General features: G+C 38.7%; 1 protein-coding gene across 1 annotated transcript in view; it reads left to right on the top strand.

The window, feature by feature from the left end:
* si:dkeyp-14d3.1 (transmembrane protein 132C) overlaps positions 1-20,013 on the top strand; it is an 84,137-nt gene that overhangs the window by 30,770 nt on the left and 33,354 nt on the right. Inside the window, exon 4 of the mRNA XM_049763713.2 lies at positions 16,024-16,213. Coding sequence (XP_049619670.1) covers positions 16,024-16,213 — 190 coding nt within the window. The remainder of the gene's footprint in view (positions 1-16,023; positions 16,214-20,013) is intronic.

The raw sequence follows: 20,013 nt of genomic DNA, 5'->3' as shown, positions 1-20,013 counted from the left end.
TAAAATAAAATAAAAATACTACCCTTTGTGCAAATCTGTAAAGTTGGTTTGTGAAGCTTCCACCACACATAGACGTAATATACAGGCACCCGATGAACCAATCAGAGGACACTACGTTTTACATAGATTGGGGCGGTAAACCAATCAGATGACTGTACATAACACGTAGAGTACCTACCTCCGCCACCAGTGACAAATAAATATTATCGTTTGTGCAAAGAAAACAGTATTAGGACCCTCTAAATTGGCATAGACAAAGAGACATGCTTACGACGCACAATTAGAGCTTTCTGGAAAGCCAGGATCATTGCAGAAGAGCAATGTGACGACGAGACAATGACGAGAGGAAACTTTACATGTTTAATGGTGAACTTGCCCAACTGTTTAATTTGGATACAGAAGATGAGGACTTGGACGGATTTGCGTATGAATATCGATTAACATAATGTGAGTACAGTGGAGTACATGGTTAAACGTAGAATTAAGTACAACCAAACTCATTGTCCTGGTCCCGTGACGTTTTTGTTTTGTTTACCGTAAGTTATGGCATGCATGTGCCCTATAATGCAGCATGCCCTATGAGTGGATGAAATACAAAATAGACCCCGCAATTGAGTCTACGCCTTTTAACGCAAAGCGCCTTATGGTGCGGAAAATACGGTAATTAGGTTACTATGACACATTTGCCAGCAACCCCCGTGGGGACAAAGTGGTACAGAAAATGGATGGATGGATGGATGACGCATCTCAAACCTCTATTTCATTGATGCATATTGTTACAATCAGGAGCTACCTTTCTTACCTAAAAATGACTCACATTTGAAATGAAAGGGCTATTTAGAAGGAGCCTGGCCACCACACGACTCCTTCTTGTCAGATGTGATTGAATTCATATTGACATAAGAATAAACATGTTTTTTATTAGAAAGGTCACAACCTCTCTGTGCCAAGCTAAATTTGTGTTATGTTCTTGGCCTTTACACCCCTGTGGATGTAATACACCATGCCTGTTCATGACAAAGTGGAGCTGCAGCATCTCGAAGCACACAAAAAGAAGTCGTCAGCAATCTGCAGAAGTGAGCAGCAACCACTTGGCAGTCAGCCATTACCATTCATTCTCTAGTTTGCAGAGATTATTCTCGGTGCTCTGGGTTTGTACCTTGGCCTCTCTAACCCACTGTACATGTGTGCTTTATTGTGTCATGTAATTATTTTGTATTGATTGGGAAGGAGTCTTTTTCTAACCATTTAGTAGACCATTTACAGCGGACTACTCCTTAATCCCTACAGCTGTCAAAGTTACTGCAGAGAGAAGACCAAACCTGTCCCGTGATGGCTATACAAAGCACAATGCTTCACTTTCCATCGTCTTTTCCTACTTGAGCCCATTCTGCAATGAAACTCTTTTAGAAAGGGATTAGGCTCGGCTATCTCATCTGTCGAGCTGTCACACAGCCGCCTCGCTTCTGTCCTTAAGGATGAAAAGAGGACTGGCTTTGTGTAAATTGTAAGTGGTTGTGTAGGTCAAACAAACTTGGTTGTTTATTTTCTGTCCAAACAATGCAGTTAACATGTGCATCCATCAATAAATCCCACTGTGAGTTGAATAGCACTAGGTACACCTGCAGTGAATTCGATCTAGAACTAATCCAAAAATGTAATGCTTTGACCAATTAATTTTTGGGTGTTTCTATTATCATAATATGTGAAGGATACCAAAATAAACAGTCAATTCTGTATTATCTTTTGGCACCTGCTTTTGGGGAGTCAGCTGCATTCCCAGGCTATTTCAAAGGTGGAGCTAAATTGTGTAGTCTGTTAAAGAACACAAAAGAGGCTTCTAAAATCCAGCTCAAGGAGAGGATTCAAAACTGTTTGTGGGTTGTTTTTCACACTCCCCACAGTAAAAGTCCGTTTTGGGATTACCGTCCTAAACTGAACCATGGCGAACTGAGCTGAACCACATTGCTTGGTTAAAATTTGGCTAGAAGTAAATGAAACAGCAACATAGTAGTAATTGCTAAAAGTAACATGTAAAGTAAATATGTCCTCATGTGAATCCAAACTGAGCATTATTACCTCCAAAAGTTATTTTTTCAATCAACAGAATATTTTACTGTAATACAGAAAATATGTTCTCTAGTCACATACTACTTTTCTGATTTGTTCACTGTGTTGGTTGGCTAGTTAGATATCATAATAAAGTCACATTTCAGCAAACCTTGTAGAAATGTACTAGATCCAGACAATAGTGCTGTGAAAAATCTATTTTACTTTTCACATGCTTTTGCACTCTTGCAATGTGACTCATTAAATCCGGTCGGTGGAACTATGGTTAATAATGTGTCGTATTGGGAGCCTACTAAGTTTAAGCCACCGACTGTGCCCTGAAACAGGATTACATGAAGAACATAACTTGGGCTGTTTGGCCTCTAAATTGCCATTTGACTTCAATGTCAGCTGATATGTGCTTAACTTACTTACACATCCAACAGCACGCCTCAGGGTGGGTAGCTGTTCGTGGCTGGACTAATGACACCAGCAAGCATACAGTATATGTCAGCAGTAATGATCCATTTATTAGCAGACACATAAACGTGTGCACACAAAATACTCACACACTGACGAGCCCAAATGAGGGTGAATAATTGTTTTGAAACAGCTAATAGGACCCTGTGTGTGTGTCACCTCTCATCTCCAAGCACTGTAACATGGAACTATATAAAATATATGATGTGTATTATGGGATTAGTTTTTGCTACATGAATGTGGCATCCCACCTCTGGAAAAAAAAAAATCTGTATGATGATTCTATAATACATTAAAACATCCAAATAAGTCCTTATGGGAAGGGATAAACTTCCTTTGTGTTGTGCACATATTGGCGAGAGTGCACTCTAGTAGATTGAAGAGTTCACTTTGTCACCATTAAAGGCTGGCCCGTTCAAAACAAAGGCAGTCCTGCTTCTTCAGCATGTTGTAAGGCATAAGTGGAGTCTTCAGTAAACATGCCCTGTCTGGTTCTTAGTAGTTCATTAAGAGTGCCAAGGTGCAGATGGATATACTTGGTGAGTCACCACTTCATTAATCGCCCACACACCAGGTCTGAGACAGCGGTTTGCTCATTACAGAAGAAAAAGCTGTCCATTTCAAAGGAGGCGTGGTTCTCTCTTTTGTCTCTTGCGTCACGGCCTATTTTGTGCTATTTCACTTGGATTGGCAAACAGAGGCAACCATGTAACCAATTCAGTAGTGTGCTCAGCCAAAATGCATTACTCTTGCTGGCAGGAAAAAATGTTTGAATCACATTTATGTGAAAACTATTTCGTAGCGGGAGGAATAACAAATGAGGTTGGCTAGGACTTTAGTGTTCGTCTCCATCTCCGGTGTTCAATATAAAAGTAAAATATGTCATGCAGCAAATAGATTCATAACATTCGTGCAGGTTTTATCAATCTTCCTGGAAATGGAATGTCTTTGTTCAAGCAAAAGTGAGGTATTCTTTCATAATGTTTCTTTAAGGCCTTAATGCCCAATTTTGATTTGCTTCCTATATACCAGATTATTTTTTGGGGTGGTAGGATGAGGGGTTGGGGGACTGTCTTTCTCATCTTTTTTGGAAATGAACCACATGTGATGGGGCGGCTCGGTGGGCACTGGTTAGCACGTCCGCCTCACAGCTAGGAGGGTGTGGGTTTGATTCCACCTCCGGCCCTCTCTGTGTGGAGTTTGCATGTTCTCCCTGTGCCCGTGTGGGTTTTCTCTGAGCATTCCCACATCCCAAAAACATGCTTGGTAGGCCGATTGAGCACTCCAAATTGCGCCTAGGTGCGAGTGCGGATGGTTGTTCGTCTCTGTGTGCCCTGTGATTGGCTGGTAACCGGTTCAGGGTGTCCCCCGCCTACTGCCCGATGACTGCTGGGATAGGTAGAACAATTCAACTTCCGAAAAGCCTCTCGTGACGTCATTGTGTTTCCATATCTTGGTGACTTATGAAAGAAAACAGACATGACAGGAATGATACTTTAGCTACACGGTGGCTGCTCGTTTCTTGCTCTCTTGTCAGCCATAGATTTTCAAGTGGGCCTTAGTAGAGATATTCACATTTTGAAGCTGATTGCTCGCTGTTATTTTGACATTACAACCAATGTCTGTCCAATGATTTCCAATAGACAAATTGTGATCGTTAACCTCAAGTGACTCCCACTTGAGGGGGCGCATTGCAAGAAATATTCAATTGTTTGTTGTCGGTGTTCGTGCAACAAATGTTCTCAGCACCATGTGCTAAGCGCATGCAGCAGAGGAGAGACAGATTGAGGTTTGCATGTGATCCTAGGAGTTCGTGTGTTTTAGATTTATTAAGGTTTATGAGAGAATATCCTGCTCTCAGAGGTAGAGGTTAATCCTCGGGGGGGATTAGATTACTGCTACTAGTGTTTCGAGAGCCAGTGTCTAAGTGATTCTATTGTCTAGAATCATTTTTGATAATATTTTTTAAAATAATATATTTTTTAAATAGACTAAACACACTTTCACAATAATGATACCATTGTAGTAGACGACAGTAATATACCAATTTATGCGACTTTATGGAACGTTCTTGTAGAATTTAGTAATGAGATGAAAATAAACTGCAAATATTTTTTAGAAGACCAATTAAATTAATTCTGATGGAGCAACAAAAAAAAATGTTCTTACTTAATATTTAGGCCCCATTCGAGGAACATTGGAAGTTGGCTTTAGCCCACTCTAATTGTCCCACTTGCGACCGCCTAGCGGCAAACAACAAAAGAGCTTATTCCGATAAATTGTTAATTGTTTTGGTTCATCACTGCATACTTTTAACTCCAGCAAACCTTAATTTTTTTTTAATTCATATAAACAAAACCTGATCTTCAAATTATTTCATCCAATTCACCAAATAACTGCATGCAAGCAGATAAGAGTATATCTTCATGCATTCAGGACAAATCATGTATTACGTGAAGTTAATTTGTTGAGGAATGTACTGAAATGTTATTTGGGGGGGAAAGAAGAAACAAAAAATAGGGCTAATCCCCAAAGAAAGATGCTGAGAAACTATTTACACACAAACAGACAGCACAAGGCAGATTTAATCTGCCACAAAGACAAACAGCATGGTCAATACTAGTCTCGCATTCTTGACTGAAGCACTTGTGCTTGGTGACTCTGACATGCAATTCTATTTCTTTCCACTCTTGTCATTCATAGTCTTCTTCATAGTCCACCAGATCTAAAACAGCAACAACAGCTCTGTTTAGCACACACCACTCGGTGAAACCAGAGATGCCATCCTTGGCAGCCCTCTCGTACAGCCTGCTGCTTGTTGAACAACATTGACTAGCTCTGACATGTAATCAGAGCATGTGTACACCTCAATGGGCCAAAAGAGGCGACGAGGAGCTGGAGCCTGACTGACAGTGGACTCCTGCCAGATGAGATGTGCCGCTTTATATATATTTGCTCTGACAACATACTACGTACAGTAAACACAGAAGCGCACTCTTGTATTGGTTGTCTTTGTGGAAGTCACAACCAAAACATACCTAAGAATTCGTTAGCGGAACAATGCCAATAACGCGTGCCTCATTACCATCCACAATGACATGGATGCAAGTTGAGGAAAGATTTCAGAGAGTGTAGAGGTGCCAAGGCTGGAATGTTTCTCATCTGTGAAATCAATGTGCTACCATCTGGAATCTTAACTAGGGGCCTTTTACATAGGACCGTTTATAACTAAAAATAAAAATAACCAAGATAACGAGCTTGATATGGCTTCTCAAACATGTACTGTGACCAGCGGGGTGAACATAAGATAAGACAACTCTCTTACTGAATAGTTGCCAAGAAAAAAAAAATACATCTGGCATGGAATTGTTTGTTAAACTTTGCCAGCATGTTGTAATTTTCGAGAGAAAGCGAGAGAGAGAGAGGGAGAGAGAGAGAGAGAGAGAGAGAGAGAGAGAGAGAGCAAGAGCGAGAGAGAGAGCAAGAGCGAGAGCGAGAGCGAGAGCGAGAGACTCCACTCCATTGTCCATGCCTCTGTCAGTGGCAGCAAAGTCACAGTATCATCTATGTGGCTGATGTTAAATTGCCCCGACATTCCAGACACTCGTCATTAGTCTATCATTTTGTGATCCGACTCAACCCTTCAACTCTCCCCAGATCAGCACTCCATCTCTTGCAGGGACTGGTGGGAGACTGCCACTAGATCACTTTGCTCAATATGTAAATGAAAGCCGTTAAAGCTCTCTTGCTTTAATTATTCTTCAAATTTCATGTCTGACTGCTTCCGATTATGGATCAATGTCTCATTTCTGTACCGCTGGTTATGTGAAGGCTGTTTTTCTTTTTTTTTCTCACACACATTTTCATCACAAAATGGTACATACATATAAGTTTGCCACTGTAATTTCATGTTCATTAACATTTCTTAGCTGCTCATCAATTAGAGATCTGTCAGCTCAAAAGCTTATGATGTGCACCCTGCTATATACACAACTACAAACATGCCAAAAATTATGCTTTTCTTTTGTTATTGTACTGAGTGTGTGCGATTGTACTGCAGTGATGAATGGTATGCGTCTTAAATAAAGAGCGTTACTTTTTCATTTCATTTTTTTACTTTTTATACACGATATCACCAATACCGTCACTGCTCGAAATGTGGTAGGTTACTTTAATTATTGACTCAAAGCTGTTTGCATCAGACATCTGCAGTAGAGAGCAATAATCATGCTGTTTAATCAGCATCTTGGCAACAATCCAGTTTAGATAAGGGTGACAACTGGAAGATATTTTTAACACTCAAACAGTGATATGCACTGAAGACTGAAAAGGAAGAGGATGGTGAACAATGAGGAAGGAAATATCGATAAAAAATGTTTTAACCTCATTGAGATCAACCGGACTTTGTACCATCATCTGGCGGTTCTGACTGAATCTCTGTTCTAAAAGAGAATTGGCAGTGATGCTGGCGGCTGCTTTGCTAAGGACCCGACTGCTTCGTGCCACTTTGGTACCAATTATTGCCATAGGGTTGACAGGAACTCTCTCCCTGTGTGGGTCAAGGATCCCTGATTTGTGGCATGACGGGAGCCCTGTACCACCATGGCCACCCTTCTCACTATGTCGCACAGCCAATGCATCAGTGGCTATGCCATAAATTTTTTTCCAACTCATTGGGCCAATAATGGGCTGGGAAAGCACAAACATTGTGGAGTGGAGTTCAATCCACTTCAGCCACTAAAAAGATGTAAAACTACCCCAGGCGCCAGTTGTTCATGTTAATTGTTTCTTTTCAAACTCCGACCAAACCATTTCCTCTTCCAAGTCAGAATCACTCCTCTGCTTGGTGCATCCCATTTGTTCCCATTCAGCTTGTCTCATTCCTGCGTTGATGTCACCACGTTCATAAAAAGTGGGTAGTTTGAGAATGGGATTCAAATCACTCCTGAGTTATTATGCCAAGTTATTCTTACTGCTGACAACAGTTATAGGGCCAAAAGAATAAAATGGAAACTAAGGACTATTTAAAACTGCTCATCTGGATAATGGAATTCAGTTCTGAATTTAGGAATCCAAAACATTTGATAAATTGTATTTTACAGTAAATTGATGAGTGGCTGCCAATTCATGTGATTATGCACAGAAACAAAAGCTTGACAAACAGGCAAAAGCACAATGTATAAGTAATTTAGGGGAAAAAAACTATTACCTAAAAAAAGGGACCCAATTGATCATTCATTATGAAGTGAAATGTGTTACTTTCTCTTGCTTTTTTTCTCACTTCTTTAGCCAAGCAAAAAATATACTTTATCAGAATACTCGATTATTCAAGTGAATTTTCAGTAGAAATACTAAAATATTTTATTGTTGCAGCAGATGTCGAATGAGTATTTTTGAGAATGGGTCAGGACGCTCAGTCAGTGAGCTCAATCTGTTGTATTCTCAGGTATGTGTCAAATGAACAAAAGCACTGCCTACTAATTTTTTTTTTTTAATGAAATACTTAAAAAGGAGCCAGGTAGGTCTTGAATGTTTATGCTTCACTTCCTCAATGTGATTCACAGGCAATTAAGCCCGAGGTGCAATTAAGTTAGTCATGCCCACACAGCCTTTGCATGACTCACCTGTCATAGTCATTACCTTAACACTGCCATTGTTAACTCTGGCATATTGTACATACAAGCTTTGTTGGTGGTCCACCTGAATTGTTGAATTTTGATAAACAAATCCTTCATTCTTCTACAAGTAGACCAAGACTGCTTTTCCCTTGTAGATCTTCTCTGTGAATTGTTCAGCCATTTTGTGTCACACACACATAGCGCTTATCCTCCCACACGATGGCAAAGCTTATACCTTCCAAAACGTTACCGATGATCTAATCATCTCGGACCTTGCAGTCTTTACCAATGTCAACTGTGGTAGGGCCAAAGGCACCAAGGTTTTATAAATCCTTAAAGACATCTAACAGCGTCATGGAGGCACGGAAAGAGTCATAGCATGTGCAGGTGCAAGGACAACAATTCCAATGTCATCCTCAACCCAACTAGGGCGATCTGACCAGTGGAGAAAAATGATTTTTCTTTTGACATGCACAAGCACACGCACACATGCAGAGTCACACACACACACACACACACACACACACACACACACACACGCACACGCACACACACACACACACACACACGCACACACGCGCACACACGCGCACACACACGCGCGCACGCACACAGCTCAGTGTCTGCTGCCCCCTCGTGTGTGCATGAATGAGAGCTCAGCATCTCTGCTTGTTGCTCAAATAGTGAGTGGTCAAAGCCTATTAGCCAGCTATGGGCAGAAAATTGGGTGTAACTGTGGGAACAACTAGCAATTTATTTCATTGCCTTGTGCTATTTAGATCGTTTCCCTTTAAATGAGACAAATATTTAGTGCAGCTGACTGGGAAGTAGTGTCTGCCGCAGGTCTGAGGTCACCACTGATAATAACTACCCTCATTAGGGATCCATTACACCATTGGGGCCTTTACTTCCACTGATGGACCCTAATGGTGCACTGTGGAAAAGCATTTAGTTTTGATTAGGCAGTTGTTGGCATGGTGCATTTCATTAAGCCCAAAATGAGATTTTGCATTCAGGGAATTGGTATGCTATATTGTTTAAGATGGGCTAATACATTGGCTGTGGCCTGTTTTCCTTGGGGAATAAATCATTTACTGCTTCAAGGACATTCTTCTCATAGGTGTAACAAGTACAGCATGCTATATGAACATTTTATTTTTGTCCAATGCTAAATGGAAATTATTTGTAATTTTTCCTCTTAGGAGTTTACAGATGTAATGATGTTACTTTGGAGTCATACAATTAATTTCACTTCAACATATAAACTATGCTGTGAAAAAAAAATACATGATAAAATATTACACCTTTTTTTACAAACCATATATACTGTACCAACAAAACATTATAGGAAAGCACATCATATTTTAAGCGTTTTGTGGCCAAGATAAATGTAATTGTTAGTTTTTCTTTACTTTTTAGTCCCTGAACTCTAATATAAGCGGTAGAAAAAGGATGGCTCTTTGTAATTTCCTTTTATTTGACATTTATATTTGACAACCTCCCTATTAAACAAAGTAAACTCTTCTGCTAGTTTTTCTTCAGTAAATGTAATACATTTGTTCCAAGTATGCATTGAAGTAGACGTATTAAAATACATATGATGCCTATGGTACCTTCAGAAAGGGAAATACCAAAAGCATGTATCCTTTCAAAGCAGACCAGTTACTCATAACAGTCTGGTCTCATATCTCCTCTTTACTTGAGCCAGTTTAGAGGGCTGTAAATGAATGCCAGTTGCCATGCCATAAATCATTGTTATTGGTTTAGTATGTTGGTAGAAATGGTAGCAATATGAGGGGTGAATGCTTGATTTTTATCTTCAGCCACTCAGCGCAGCCTTCATGTGGAAAATGCATCAGCATGGTCAAATATAGCAATCTTCTTTGTAATTCTAACACTCACCCGGGCATGCATATGCATGTTCATGCCCCAGGAAACCAACGCATTCAGAGGCCATCAAATGTAAACTCAAAAAGTATCAACAAGATGATGATAAAGGTTGATGCTGACATCTCTCAGTGAGTGCTTCTGAAGATTCTTTGTATGTCAAGTGGGTGAGATGGAGATGACCCACTCTACAGGAAATCATTGCGTCTGCACAAATACAAGTCTTTCTTTGTGGTGGTACATTTAAATAAAGCCAATATGGTAAAAGAAGCTGCTTGTAATGTCACCCTGGGACAAAGGCCATGTCTCCACTTTCTGTCTCATATGATAAAACTGCAAGATTAACTTTAGTTTTGCTTTACACATGAGTTTAAAAAGGTCATGTTTACCATGGCTGGTCTTTTTTCAAACCTCATCGGTACCCACCAAGTGTCTACATCAGCAAGGACCTCCAAAGCCACAAATGCCGGGGCACCTGCATTCATCACAAGCATTCTCATTCCTGTCTTGCCTTTATTTTACAATGTTTCAAGGGAAGTTTACGCTTTTGTTTCCTGCTTTCACTATAATTGTTTTTTTCTAGAAAGGTTGAATCAAAAGGTCCTTTGGGGACATGCGTCTGCAGGTGCTTATCCACCTCCATTCCGCAGCTGTGAAAGCCACAATTTTCTAGCCTCTGGCTCTTTTCTGCCTCCCCAGGTGCATTTCACAGAAAAACTTGGCTTGAATGGAACCTGTTTAGAATATTCGAAAAATACAACACTGGAACATCCATTTGCAACATACCTGGTCATTTTCAATTTGGATCGCAGCATTCTAAAATGTTATTTGTAACAGTGGGGGAATCAATAAAAGCTTTGAATAATACCAGCAACAAAAATATTTAAAGGTTTTGCAATTGTTTTCACCACACCCGTCTTAAGTCTTAAACAATGTGAGGCCGACATGGAAAATGATAAACTGTGAGCAGTCGGGGTTGGAGCCGTCTTGTGCTGCTGACCTGTGACAGCGAGAAACCCTTACAAATCTTCATAGCCCTCAAGAACAGTCAGGACTGGAAAGACACTGATAATCTTAAGACTCCATAATTACAAAAAAAGGAGACTCATGATCACTTAAGAATCTATCCAGGTGTTGTATCCAATCTAGAATGTCACCCTTGTGTTTTTCTTTCTTTCTTCCTATCTTTCTTTCAACATCATGGAAGTGTAATTATTGTGTAAGGGAATGTAAATCCTTGGTTGGAATTGGGGCGGGGCTAGATAAACAGAATTGCTTCAACCTGCTTCCCTTTTCGACAAATCAGGTGGAAACAGTACATGAAATGAAGTTGTAATGAATGGTGATTGTGTACTTGCCGAAATAAACCAATCAATCAATAAAAAACATCTCGTTTCCTTTCGTAATGAATATACTTCATTACTGTTGTGTTATATATTTAATTTAATTTAATTTAATTTAATTTAATTTAATTTAATTTAATTTAATTTTATTTTATTTTATTTTATTTTATTTTATTTTATTTTATTTTATTTTATTTTATTTTATTTTATTTTATTTTATTCAGGCTGAAGTTTATATTAGCAGCAGTAGTTGCCCACACCATTCTGGTATGTTGATGGAGTGAAATGTAAAGAATGGTGGTTGCAGTTGTTGGTACGTCAAGCATATCCGGTAGCCTGACCCTTAAAATGCTTCTTTGTGTCTTACTGAAAAATTTGGTGGTGTTTTCAAATTTAAGATGCCCACTCATGCATGAAAGCAGCTAACATTTGAGTGTACTTGCTATTGTAAATCCATGCATTGCTTTGTTTGTGCCAGTGTGTGTGTATATGCAGTGTTTTCTTGTTTTATTCTACTGGCTGTTTTTTGCCGGTTCCAGTTGACAGCGCATGTCAACAGTAGCGTTTCAAGCACCACTGAATTCATAAATTTTTTCTTCTACAAGTCATTTGGATTTTACTTGAGAACATCCCACTTTCGTGTCCTCACACACTGCTTTGCACATTGTCTCCTTTGGTTTTTCTACATTGTCATCTTCATCTGCCATTTCTGTTTTCATGTTTTTCTGAATCCACAGAGTTGCGCGCTTCCTGCTGAGACTTGTTTAAGGCACCCCGCGGTATTTACACAGTCTTATAAATTATTGATCCATACCAAGTAGGACCTTACTTGACCTTCAAATGTTTCACCAAAGTTCATTTTGATGCAATAATACACCCACCAGTTGAGAAAAGAAATCTTTGTTTTACTTTGTTCATGAGACAAAAAGCTCTGTGTGTAACCCTGTCTTATTTTCTAAACCCAATTCAATGTGTAGGGCAGATGGTTCTGGTCTCTTCAGTTGGGTTTAAACAAGTTGTGTCACAATGGCACAATGACTTTGATCATTGAGACAAAAGAAGCTCTTTCAATTATTGCTCCCACTGGCGGAATCGTATCAATGGGAACCTTTCCAATAACTCTTTGGTGTGACTGTTTATTCTTTTGGGCATTTGAATCTACTTTTCTTTAGTTTGGAATTCAGAAGGGCTTTTTTCAAGGTTAATATGGATTTGTATCATCTCCTTCCTGGTCATTAGACTTTGCTAAAGAGTGACTACTGAAGATGAACAATCAAATGAAGTGAAATGCTGGAGAGGCTCAACTGGAGCTAAACAGAATTCTGACAGCCCTATAGCTGCCCCGGTGTAGTGCTTGCCGTCCGTCCATCCGTCCGTCTGTCCGTCCATCCATCCATCCATCCATCCATCCTGGCAGCGAGTTAACAACATTCTTTCATTTGCATGCGATTCTCATTGACATGTCACATTTGATATGAACCCGGACAGTAGATTTGAACTTTTAAGCCAGCTAACTCGTGGAACGTCTTGCCGTTGGCCCAGCCTTCTATTTAGTCAAACTATTTCGCAGATAATTATTGGACCGAGACCAGATGCCTGGCATGCATCCATGGGCCCTTTGTTGCTAATTGAATTAGACCCCATACTGCAGTGACAGCAAAATTAACACTTTCTCCTTGGAGGATGTGTGGTTAGCGTACTAGGAGAGTGTCTCTCTCCATGAGTAACATTTAGGCAAAGTTCTATTCAATTAAACATTTCATTTAGGGTTAAATATAGCAGACATTACTACTAGGCTTTCTGTGTAGTACATATGTGTTTACTCTTCCTCTTTTTGCCATCTGCTTCAAACTTATTGGCAATCTAAATTCACTGCCAACAGCTTTGTGTTTTAAGACACTCCAATTAAAATGTTATAATGAACTCATTTAATTTGTATGTACTGAACTGATGGTCATACAGATTTGTACAAAGAGAGTTGATGCCAATCATTCAGTTGCAATAATTTGTAAAATCACAGTTTTTACAAGTTGTAATGCAATTTGTGTTTTGTTTTTGAAAGCAAGTCAGTCCAACTTGTTAGAGTAATCACAGAGATTGCTACCTGTAAAAAATGCTCAGCCGAGGTTTCCAATATCCCCATTTTGACCATTTAACTGTTACACTGTTGATTAATTGAATTAAAATAATGCAAAAAACATTTCATTGAATTAAAATATTTTTATATTATAATTAGAATTATCACATTCTCAGTATTTTGTACATACTCTATATTAAAATTATGCACTTTCATCATTCTGTTAGTTTTTTGCAAATGTTTGGAGGGCAAAATCATAATTCTCTGATTTGCCAATGAAAAGAATGACATTTGCATGTCACACTCTTACGGAAGGCTTTTTGAATGACAAACTAGGGGATAATTGCACAATGCCCTGGAGGGAACACATTAACACAATAGGGATTATGAGACTTCAGTATTTACATGTTGAAATGTATGCATTTAGCATTGACTTCTGTTGTTCCCCTCGTTCAATGCACAGTCATGACTAATGTTGTCTTATTTGTATTTTAATAACTCTCAGCACCAAAAAAAATTATTTTGTGTTGAACCAAAGCATCATTTTTGCAGTGCTGTCAGTTTGCAGCTTTCTCCTTACCTAAAGAAAACCAACAATGAGTCGATACTTCATCGTATTTCACTGTTGTGTTAACTAAACAAACTTTCCACCTAAAAACAAATACAGGATACAAGTAGTACACTAAAACCTCTTTGCTCTTCCCAGTCAGCTTTACTGCGACATTTACCAAAGCAGCCTGTGTTTACATGTTCTGGAGAAAGTAGGGCATTCAAGATGATAGTTAACCCAGGTTTTAGCGACTCTGTCATGCTCATGCAGTAGTTGTTGTTTTTTTGTTCAGGTTTTATTTTTTTGCCTGACAAACCTTCTGGCTTTAGCTGATCTACAAGCTGAGGGCATCATCTGTCACGTTTGCACCATTGTTGAGCAGTTATATAAGTCTCTGAGGTCACGCAGCGGTCCGCTATTCTTTAATCACCATGCTGTTATGAAATGTGACGCGTTATTTGCATGTCGTCTTTATTATTTATATACTTCCGGTTGTGTGTGAAAGATTGTTTTTCTTGCTTCGTTGCCAAACTGATCTTTCACTCCCTTAAAAGAAGCCTGAACAATATAAGAATCATGTGAAATTAGTGTAAAACTTGCAGTATGAGAATCTACAAGAACAAAACATTCTATTATTTATCATTTTCATGTTTTAGGGTCTGTATCAATAATTTAAGATGTTACAAACTACATTTGCACTGTTGTCTATCCAAGTTGTTCAAAGTATGAATTTGCTCTCTTCATGACATTACAATTTTTTTTTTTTTTTTTGCCTGAAACTGCAGTAGACCACAAAAGTACGGTACTGTTTTTTGGCTGTGAGTTTTATTAGATGGTTTTACATTTGTTTATCCACAACATTTTTAGCCTTTACAATTCTTAAGTTATACATACTGTATGTTAAGACTTATGTCACTTATGTTATGAAGGACCATTATTAAGGAATGAATAAGCAGTACTCCATTAATAGTTGTAATAAAAGTTGTTTGTAAAAAAATAGCGTTTCAAGAATCTTATTATGAAATAATCACAATGATGTGAATTTATTTTAATACAGTGTAATGAGTAAATGCTGAGTAACACAAAAATTGTTAAGAATTTTTTTATGGTACACATTTTCACAAACAATGTGATTTATTCCTCGTAGTAAATAAATAAAGACATCTCTGGAAAGCAAATCAAAGATAAAATCATATACAGAAAAAAGACGACATGATAACGATGATATCACCTCAAGGCACTTACTCAGTGTCTGATATCGTCCATATATGTCCCCAAAGGGCTTGTTTGTTTGATAGCTCGAGCTTGCATGGTAAGTGATGTAATATATTAATCTGTGTCATAATGCTTATTTCTTTTGACATTTCATCTCTGCAACCGCAGTTCTCAGCATCCACATTCAATTTCTTTTAACAAATAGCTATTTGAAAACAACATGCATGAAACGTAATGCCCCTTTGACATGTATGGCAGGAAATCTTGTACCATCTCCCTTAACCCTTCTTTAAAGCTGACCTTTCCTGTCTCTGGGCTATTTACCACCCAAGACTTCTCGTACCGTGAGGATTTTTATTATCAGTGCTCTCCATTTGTCTGACTTAATTCAGTGCAGTCACAGATCGTACCGGGGCATGCTGTGTATTTACTCTCTGGTATGATGAATGAGCACTTGTGACAAGGTTCAGCATCATCTTTGTGCCAGTGGTAATGAACGACGGGTAAAAAGTACTACCTTGGAGAACTCTGAGCACCAGCCGGAAAATTTAAGAAGTTTACAGTAGAGCTCAGCCTTGGTAGAGAGTGAGAAGAATAAAATAGAAAGGTGATATAATAGAGAAAATAGAACAATGTCCTGAGAGCTAAACACGAATGGACTTGACATTTTGAACAATCTCTCTTGGGTAAATGTCACAGATTGCAACTGGTATCTACCGTTTGTTATCATTAGGGTGGACTGTGGGTTCAACAAGCATATTTTTATACATTAACAGGCTCCCTCTCTTTTCTGCACTCAACTAGGGAGGAGGACTTGGGAGTCCAGAAGGTGTTGCAGGTGGATCTGAAAATTGAGAGTTTCCCAGAGCTGCTGGGGAGTCGCTGGATGGCGTGGCAGGTGGAATACCCGGCCAGCCGCTCTGCCACGCAGGAGGCCGACACTGAGATTCGACTGGCACAAGAAGATGTGGCAGGCATCGTGCCCTTGGCCATGGTGAGGTGACACTTGAGACACACACACCAATAAAGTGGAAGAGCCAAAGTTGAGCTTTACGGCTGCTGAAAAATTGAGAATTTCCTGAGTCTTCTGGCAGGGGCTCAGACTCAAGCCCCTGTCCCTCCGCGTTGAGAGTAGCCGGGTGAATTGAAATGAAAACCTGAAGAATGAACATTTTCCAAGGTAGAAGATACTCTGATTTAAAAAAAATAATGAAAACGAGATTTGTCAAATGAAAATTTCTATCAAATTTCATTTTAAGATGCATATTGTGTTAAAAATATCAAATTCACAAGAATTCTAGGACAGAATCTAATCGTCACTATTCTGACTTAAAAGGAATACAGTCCACTCATTTCTGTTGAGCAAGATATTTATTTATTTATTTATTTATTCATTCATTCATTCCCTGGCAATTGCAAAGTGAGGAGAGAGCAATAATTTGAGCCTGTGCTTTGAGAGCCTGTTTAGGAGCAAGACAGAAAGAGAGTTCTACTTTCGGTCCCGGTAGGCCTCAGATGGGGACCAAGGGTGGCTCTGGCCAGAGGGTACGCCTGTAGCAGCGTCTCCCTCAGCAGGGTCTGCTGCGTAGATTAACGATTGAAGCTCACATGGCAAGTCTTTTTGGCGCATCACTGGAGCTTTGTTGAGCAATCAAGGGAAGTGTAGCTCGTGACTTGGACGTGGATCATTCAGATGAAAAATAAGCAGCATTGATCACGTGAAGACAAAAACATCAGCACTGATTACGAAAACAAAGATAGCTTCCATTTCTATTTCTGAGCTGCATACTACAAACATGACTGCAGTGTTGTGTTATTCTCTAAGTAGTGCCTATGGCGGTAAAAGATAATAGACGCCTGTGGGTGGCTGTTCTTGGATGCAAAAGAATGAGACGTATCCACCACCGATGCGTTCTCAGGATAATTGAAACTGCGCTTTTAATACTGTATTGTTCGACTTGCTTCGCTCACATCCTTTCATGTCACTGATGTATCAACTGCATGCTTTCCTTGCTCTAGAAATATATACCGTAATTTACGGACTATAAGTCGCGTTTTTTTTCATAGTTTGGGTGAGGGGGCGACATACTCAGGAGCGACTTATATATGTTTTTTTTCACAAATTTTTACTTGATCATTAAGACATCACTTACTTACAAGTATAGTTGACCACTTCCCATGTTATTTTTAGTATAGTTGATCACTTCACATACTTTTATATCTTTATCTTGAACATATTCAAAACATAAAAAAATAGAGAAAACATCAACACTTTAAAGCACCATATCCAAGTCCACTGTCTGCTATGTACACATGCTCCATTTTTGCTCCTCTTATAATTATTATTATTTATTATTATTTGTTTATTTATCATTTATTCAACACTTATTTATTCATTGTTTGTGCCTTCTTGGGTTTTTTTGTGTTGCTTGTATGCATATGTGTACTATCTCACCGAGGGATAGTGGGAACGTAATTTCAATCTCTGTGTGTCTTGGTGTATGAAAAAAAATAAAATAATAAAAATCGACAAAGCAGACTTTGACTTTGATAAAACAACCAAATAAACAAAACAAAAAACTACATCTGAAAAATCTACATCTGAAAAAAATTATATCATATATGTTACGTCAGGCCCGTTCTCAGCTCCTTGTTTGTGTTTGTCACGTTGGCATACCTATCGTTTAGCCTGTTGCTATCATATCGAACGATCGATGGATTTAATGAATTGGAGTGACACTGATGGTTTTATAAACATGTTATTCATGTAATAGTTGTCCTTAATCACTCTATATGTTACGTCAGGCCCGTTCTCAGCTCTTTGTTTGTGTTTGTCACGTTAGCATGATTATCGTTTAGCCTGTTGTTGCTACCGTTTAGCCTGTTGTTGCTCGTTCATGACCGTTTTTGGTGTGGAATTTTGTCGAATAAATTCCCCCCCAAAATGCGACTTATACTCCGGAGCGACTTATATGTTTTTTTTCACTTTTTGGGGCATTTTATGGCTGGTGCGACTTATACTCCGGAGCGACTTATAGTCCGGAAAATACGGTAGTATACACCCACATTTGCTGATTTAAAAAAAAAAGCAACAATTATTTGAATTAACTTCAGCAAAGGCTCACCTTGAGGTTGGTAATAGAAAAAAAGAGATAATACTCTACCTTACCTTGCTTTAGGGGACCATTGTGCAAACACTAAGAAGTAATTCCACTATTGTATGTGTAAAATGAATTCCTTGAACAATAACGTACCTCTGTCTCAACTATATAGCCATCAATCAATTCCAACAGTCTGCTTTTTCACTCTTATTATTCCGCTCATTCTACATTGAGGAGGAATTTTATGGCTGACTATAAATCATGCCGTTTTTTTATCATTGTGGCATAATCCATCTTAGTTATCTGATATTACAAACAATTTGCTAAACCTAGCTAACTCAATTAAAGGCAGGATAATCTGGGAGCAGATCTCCAAGAAGATGAATAGTGCTTTGTGCGTAATATACGTAACAGATGATGCACTGTGAATGTGCATGTACTGAAAGTTTGATATTCCCTCTGCCTATTTTGATTTGGATTCAGGTGCTTGTTATCACCGCTAATATCAGTACCGGTGCGGCTCATTTTGATCCCTATACCTGGTTGGATTCCCTAAATCTTCCAATAAAATATGTCACAGAACTATAGTGGAGGTAATCCCAGCTCTTGTCTGTTGTAAATATTGAAAAAGAGGAGTAATATATTTTTATATTAAATAATTTCAAAGAGTAGTAGAAAAGTCCAGCCAAGGCGCTTTCTCTTTGAAAGAAAATGCTCCCTAATAATGTGATTAGAGGCACACTCAAGCTATCGCCTTTGTGGGTAACAATACAAGCAGGAGGTCTCACAAACACTCATCTCAGTAGTCCAACTCCATGATCTGACCATCTATTTCAGCATATAAAAACATTTAAAAGCTTGATTAAAGCTATCATAGTTGACAGATTTTTTTCTGATAACAGGCCAGATTATAAAACAGTGAATTTAAAAATATTCATGATTTAAATATCATCCTTTGGGATCTCTACTGACCAACCATCATTCATGCATAAATCACAATTCATCTATGACACAATCTAAAAACCAGAGATCCCCTTTACATGTCAAAACATCTCATCTTTGACTGACTTAAATACACATACAATTTAATCATGAAGAAAAATGTCATCTAGTTTCTTATTCCTTAAAATAAAGTGCCAAATATTAAATACTAGGCATTAGCCAATAAAGCAGTGTTTACATTTTGGCTTTGGAACATTATCTAATCCCAAAATGTAAGGTGCAGCATAAATATTTTTTTTTTTCTTGCATGTGAATCACTGATCTAATACTTTGTTGACACATCACTGCATCTGAGCGCTTCTTCACACGTCTGTGTGGCATGAAGACAACCAAGTTCTAACACCTGAACGTACTCCAGTTCAAACTGTTTTTGTTGGCTCTTGGCCAGGTAGATTTGTGAAACAAACTTGTAAACGCAACCATCTGGCTTGTTGGCGATATGAAAATGCTCATTATGTTGACACAGAGTCACTATAAAGTCCTAAACATCTGGACTCAGCACAAGTTGTAAAGATTCAAAGGACTCAATACTCACTGGTGGGACAAACTGAAGGAAGCCAGAGGGTATACAAATAAATACAGTAGCATAATCTGTTCTGCAGGACTGTGTAAACATGCTTTCTTAAATCAATTTAAATTTGTGTCTGTTGTCTTATCTGTAGAAATCGTCAATTTGGTTCTGCAAGTCCTA

The sequence above is a fragment of the Syngnathus scovelli genome, chromosome 3 (genome assembly GCF_024217435.2).
Source record: "Syngnathus scovelli strain Florida chromosome 3, RoL_Ssco_1.2, whole genome shotgun sequence".
NCBI classification, from domain to species: Eukaryota; Metazoa; Chordata; class Actinopteri; order Syngnathiformes; family Syngnathidae; genus Syngnathus; species Syngnathus scovelli.
This window is presented reverse-complemented; position numbering and strand designations above follow the sequence as displayed.